This window comes from Oryza brachyantha, chromosome 2 (assembly GCF_000231095.2).
Source record: "Oryza brachyantha chromosome 2, ObraRS2, whole genome shotgun sequence".
Lineage (NCBI taxonomy): Eukaryota > Viridiplantae > Streptophyta > Magnoliopsida > Poales > Poaceae > Oryza > Oryza brachyantha.
The window spans coordinates 19,776,840-19,782,313 of NC_023164.2; the positions used below are offsets into that span (position 1 = coordinate 19,776,840).

Consider the following 5,474-nt stretch of genomic DNA (forward strand, 5'->3'; position numbering starts at 1 on the left):
CTTGTCGGTATGTGCACGGCTGTTCCACAACGGGTGTTCACCGTTCGCGGCGGGGGTGGTGTAAGCATGGGGGCAGATTTCTGGTGTAGTACGTGCCGCAACGCGACAGCTTGGCCCGGAAAATTGGGAGTTTACATCCACATTGAGCCGCTCGGAGAGGCCGTCCAAGTTGTATCCCGTTTCGAGACGACCAAGGTGACAAGGTCGTAGCTATCACGTTACGTATGAGAGCGAGAGACCATACGTCCAAGGCGTATACCGTTTCCAGACGAACAAGGTCGTAGCTATCACGTCACGTATGAGAGGGATGACAACGTCACGTCTTCAATTTGCGATCTTCTTTTTTTTCTTAAGTTTATTGGTAAAGTTTAAATTTTCAACATTAAATTTAAAGTTGTTTTAAGAAATTTTTTTGTTATAGTTTATTTTAATATTTATTTATAGATCGCTAAGAATACCTATATAAAAGTTTTATTTATAAATTACTTTTCGTTTGTAAATATATCGTTTCAGTAGTTATCTCAAAAGGCTTAAATGATGACCACTGTTGCCTCCTGCTAAAGGCATATTGTATACCTTGTGCTCTAAGCACATGCATATTATAAGCATATTACATGAAGTTTTATCTGATATACATCGTACACTCTCTTTCGAAGATGATACTACCTCCAGTCAATTTTCCGAGAGAGTCATACTACAGGTCATCTTTTGTTCTTTTTTTTTTCAGGAAAACGCGAAATGACATTTTGTGCATGGTTGCGATGTAGCCGGTGTTGCTCTCTGTCGTAGCATGTTAATTACTATGGGCCATGCTTAGGAACAGTACATGACCCCATCCTGGATGGTCTCATCCTGGGCTTCATTACAGACTTACAGTGGATTTGCATAGGATCATAATCCAGTTGTACTAAACAGTGTACTCAAAAGGAGAAATATCATTAGTATATGATTAATTAAGTATTAACTATTGTAACCTTGAATATCGATTAATTTGATTTTTAAAACAACTTTTATATAAACTTTTTTAGCAAAATACATATCATTTAGCAGTTCAGAAAATATACGGACAACAAGACGTAAAGATTAGTTCCTACGGGGCTTTGCGAACGCTCCCCGTTCCACACATTTGAGCTGATCCACTTCTATGCTCTTGTAATCTTATTGATCCATCAGCAAATGTGCGGTGTGCCTCAAGGATAGGTGAAGTTCACTCACTAAACCTGTTACAAACAGTTTTATCCATGAGGCGTAGCTGGGCATCACGTTCATGGTTGGGCCTAATTCAAGACCTCCTATTTGACACTATATGATGATAAACCATTTCTTTCCAATGACTGCCTTATTTTCAGATAGATTAATGGCGGAAATGTACTCTGCTTACAATCATCAAAATTAAGTTAATCTCAGATTTATATTTTTCATTGAGCATAAACAAACAAAAAAAGCGAATACCTTCAGGCTATAGCACATCGAAAGCTCCAGCACTGCAACCATAAAACACTATCAAGAGTTGTAGGCACAAGTTGACAAGAAACGATATTATTGGAACAGATAGGCAATTCGGCAGGTACAAATGAGGGTATTACATGTTACATAAGATCACATGGACTAATACATCATAGTTCAGTACGCTGTAACTTTTATTTTCAGAAACAGACACAAAACCTATGCAAAACAGCAGTATAACTGATGGAATATTGCAAACAGAACTGAAATAACTTCAAATCCTCAATCCAGTCTTGCTACTTGCAGAGGCCTCGACTATCTTGCCAGCAGAATAAACTCCCTGTAAGTTCAATGCCACATTGTCAGCATGTGCCATTAAAATTGTGAAAGAAAGAAAAAACTTGACGTAAAGCAAGTTGCTTAGGTGCAACTCTGAATCCAATTCCGAATCAAATTGAAACGATGTTTAATGAAATTAAACTAAGGTACTCTCAGCTTTCGGTTGTCTGGAATTCAGCCAAGGTCATCCAAAGAATATGGTCCTTGGTAATGACCACTGGGGAAAAAACGATGACTATCCAGTTACAGCAGATAACATGAAATTGAATTTGCGGTTCAGATTTATTGCTGAATCTGTGTAGATTCAGCTTTCCACATCAGGGAATTAGTTTTTACAATGAAACATCACAATAATCTAATTTATGAATAGAATGGTGTGAGAAATTGGACAAACAATATCATAAACACATGTAAAATACTTCTATAAACCTTAGAAGTTCATTGACAAAAAATAAAGGGAGATGCCAACCTTGCCATAGAAGGATGATCGTTATATAATTCAGATGAAGGGCAGATGTCACTTTCAAACAATTCATAAGGGATTGAACTGTTTGGTGATTGAAGTTTGTTTCATGATATAGCAAAGGTAGGAGAGAAATTCAATCTGTTTGCTCTTTGCTGAAAAATTACTAGCCTTTGGGAAGCCACAGCTTTCCAAGAAATGAACTATTCAACATTGCATCAATTTATCTCTGCATGACTAAGGTTTCAAGTTTCACTTTTCAGGTCTGAAATTTCGGCCAAGCATTATGTCAAAATGAGTGGAAAAAAGTTCATCAGACAATCATCAGCATAGGAGAACATGCAGAAACAGTCAGAAATGCAGTCTCAAATCGAATAGATTGTTTAGAGATGGAAACCAGCAAACCATTCCAAGAGCAACATACAACACCAAAGTGTGTTATACGTAAATATACATATTTTGTCATTCCAACATTGGAGTAGTTCCGATTTGTGGTGATTTCCAAGTGCTCTATGCATTATATACTAGATTATCATGGAAGAATTTCTCTCAGGGAACAATAATATCTAAAACCACACAACTATTGTACTCTAAACCAAGTTACCTACAAAAAGCAATTGTAAATGGTAGGATTGCACTAGAGCTGGAAAATATTAAAGGCAGCTGTCCATACACACTTACACTAGAATGAATTGCATTTCAAAGATATAAGTTCAGGGGGTGATTGTTTGGGTCTTTCATGGAAAAAGCCAAACTATATATTTACAAACGAAAAATAATTTATGAATAAAATTTTTATATATGTATTCTTAGCGATTTAAAAGTCAATGTTCGATATTAAATTAGGTAAAAAAACTCAAAATAAACACTAAATTTAAGGTTGAAAATTCATTTTTTGGTTTATAAGCATGAAAAGAGGGGGGTGTCAGTTGGTGAACAGCAGGCACTGTTCTAACATAAATCTGTTGCTCCCTGACCGTTAATCCTTTTACCAATGAACCGTGGGTCGTAGTAGCAGCCTAGCAGAATAACGAGAATTTAGAGTATTTACCATTAAATTCGTTTACCTTAACTTTTTTACCACCCAATCTACATGTACTCTATAATGTATCATCAAGACGGTTAATTAGTCTATTTGGTACCACTTTCTCTATTTTTAATCTATTTAACATTTCTTAATTTCATTTATACAACTTTCTTAGATTTATGGAGATTTTTGCCCCTAGAGCCCACCGGTCAGATCAAAAAGAAAGTATCGCTCTGGTTGGATCGATCTTTCTCGCCACGCACAGGGGAGCCAGGAGTCCATGCACCGAACCAACGTGGGAGGTGGAGTGGCGGTCGGCGGCGGACCAGTGGGGCGGCGCTCTACGGCGGGGTGGTGGGCCGATGGTCCGCTCGTTGGCGCCCATGCCGACGAAGAACGTCATGGCGGCGGGTGCCTGAACAGAGAGACCGATCCAACCAGATCGATCCTTTCTTTTTTAATCTGACTGGTGGGCCCTAGGGCAAAGATGTCTATAAATCTAAGAAAACTGTATAAGTGAAATTAAGAAATGTTAAATAGATGATAAATAGAGAAAGTGGTACCAAATAGACTAATTAATAATTTTGATGATATATTATAGAGTACCTGCAGATTGAGTGGTAAAAAAGTTAAGGTAAACGAATTTAGTGGTAGATACTCTAAATTCTCCAGAACTAACATACTACCAGTAAGCAGCGGCGGAGCGGCGGAACTAACATACTACCAGATCGGCGCTGGAACCACCCCCTACAAATTTCTTCCATGGATATGTTAGCAAGTGTATCTAGAAAAATTGAAACATATGAGACAACATGTTTCAATTTATGTTAGACTACTTTGATCGTCCGGTCAGACCCCTTACTATTTTTTGCTGGATCCACCCCTGCCAGTAAGCACTAAGAGCCACCATCAAAGTTGAAATGTTGTAGCTTAATAAGGCATTAGAGCAAAATATGATGATCGAAATGCCCCACCTTCCCCTCACGCAGACTTTGATGCAATCATTCCGGTCTTCCTGGCATAGGCGAAGATCCCGCCAGCCTCAATTACTGGGCCGGCATCACCAATAGGCTTCAGCTTGTACTGCTTGCCGGATGTGTGGTTAATCATGACGCAGTTATCAAGTTCCACCGTCACCACATCCCCGGTCTTGCACTCCTTCCAGGCTCCAGTGTCCGCTAGCTCTAATGGGTAGACCTCACCAGTGGCCACGGAGTTGCGGAAGAAGATACGCGCGTAGCCCTCGGCCACCACAGCGCGGGCGCCGGCGGCCCCGAGGGCAACGGGCGCGTGCTCGCGGGAGGACCCGCAGCCGAAGTTGGCGCCGCCGATGACGACGGCATAGTGGGTCTTCTCCTCGCCGGGGGCGACGAACGGCGTCGGGTAGGCCGCGGTAGGGAGGCCGACGAAGGCGAAAGAACCGAGCTTGCGGTACTCGTCGGGCTTGGACGGCACCAGGGTCAGGTGCTCGGCCGGGATGATCTGGTCGGTGTCGATGTTATCCCCCACGACGAAGCACTCGCCGTGGAATACGGCGGTCGAGGGCGAGCCCCCCGCCGCAGCCGCGGCGGCCACCGTGGTGAGGGGCCGACTTGGGTGGCATTTCAGGGCAGAGCGGCGGATAGAAGCGACACAGCTCCTGCTGCTGAACGTCCTCAACGACGTCGGACGCGGTGCCAGAACTGTTGTCACCGCCGCCGCCTCAGCCAAACATAGAGCCGGAACCGCGGCCGCCGCCGCCATAGCGTTCAGAGTGGGTGGGGAACCGAGAGAGGCTTAGGGCCGGCGGCGTGGAGCAAAAAACGACGGCTACACACCCCCCTCTCCTTCCTTGCCGTGAACGGCATTACGGGCCGAGGCGGCATAAAATATTTGGGCCGGAACGGTATGATGGGCTCAGCGTAAATTTCTGATTTTTGCATGAAGAAAGTCCACGAGAGATCCCAAAACCGGAAGGCGGATTCGTTTTTCGTCCTTTAGCTAAATATACGCCTATAAACTCACAGAATCCATTCACAAAAGATCTCTTAAAAATATTGACTTATTTTTTAACCGGTTTTACTGACGTGACGTCTGATGAATCTCATATGTCATGGTTTTTTTATTTTTTAAGTCTCTCGTCTCCCTTCCTCTCCCCCTCTGTCTCTCTTCTTCCCCTCTTCCCTATTTCTCAAGAGCGCTTCCGGCGAGGGTGGGGGC

General features: G+C 42.6%; 1 protein-coding gene across 1 annotated transcript; it reads right to left on the bottom strand.

Moving 5' to 3' along the window:
• Positions 1 to 1,510: 1,510 nt before the first annotated feature.
• Positions 1,511 to 5,081, bottom strand: LOC102717315 (3-isopropylmalate dehydratase small subunit 1-like). The gene is made up of 2 exons (XM_015833916.2): positions 4,250 to 5,081; positions 1,511 to 1,786 (listed from the first exon to the last, which is right to left on the bottom strand). Exon 1 carries the CDS (start codon positions 5,016 to 5,018, stop codon positions 4,257 to 4,259), a length of 762 nt encoding a protein of 253 aa, XP_015689402.2. The 5' UTR covers positions 5,019 to 5,081; the 3' UTR covers positions 1,511 to 1,786; positions 4,250 to 4,256.
• Between the last annotated feature and the right edge of the window lie 393 nt (positions 5,082 to 5,474).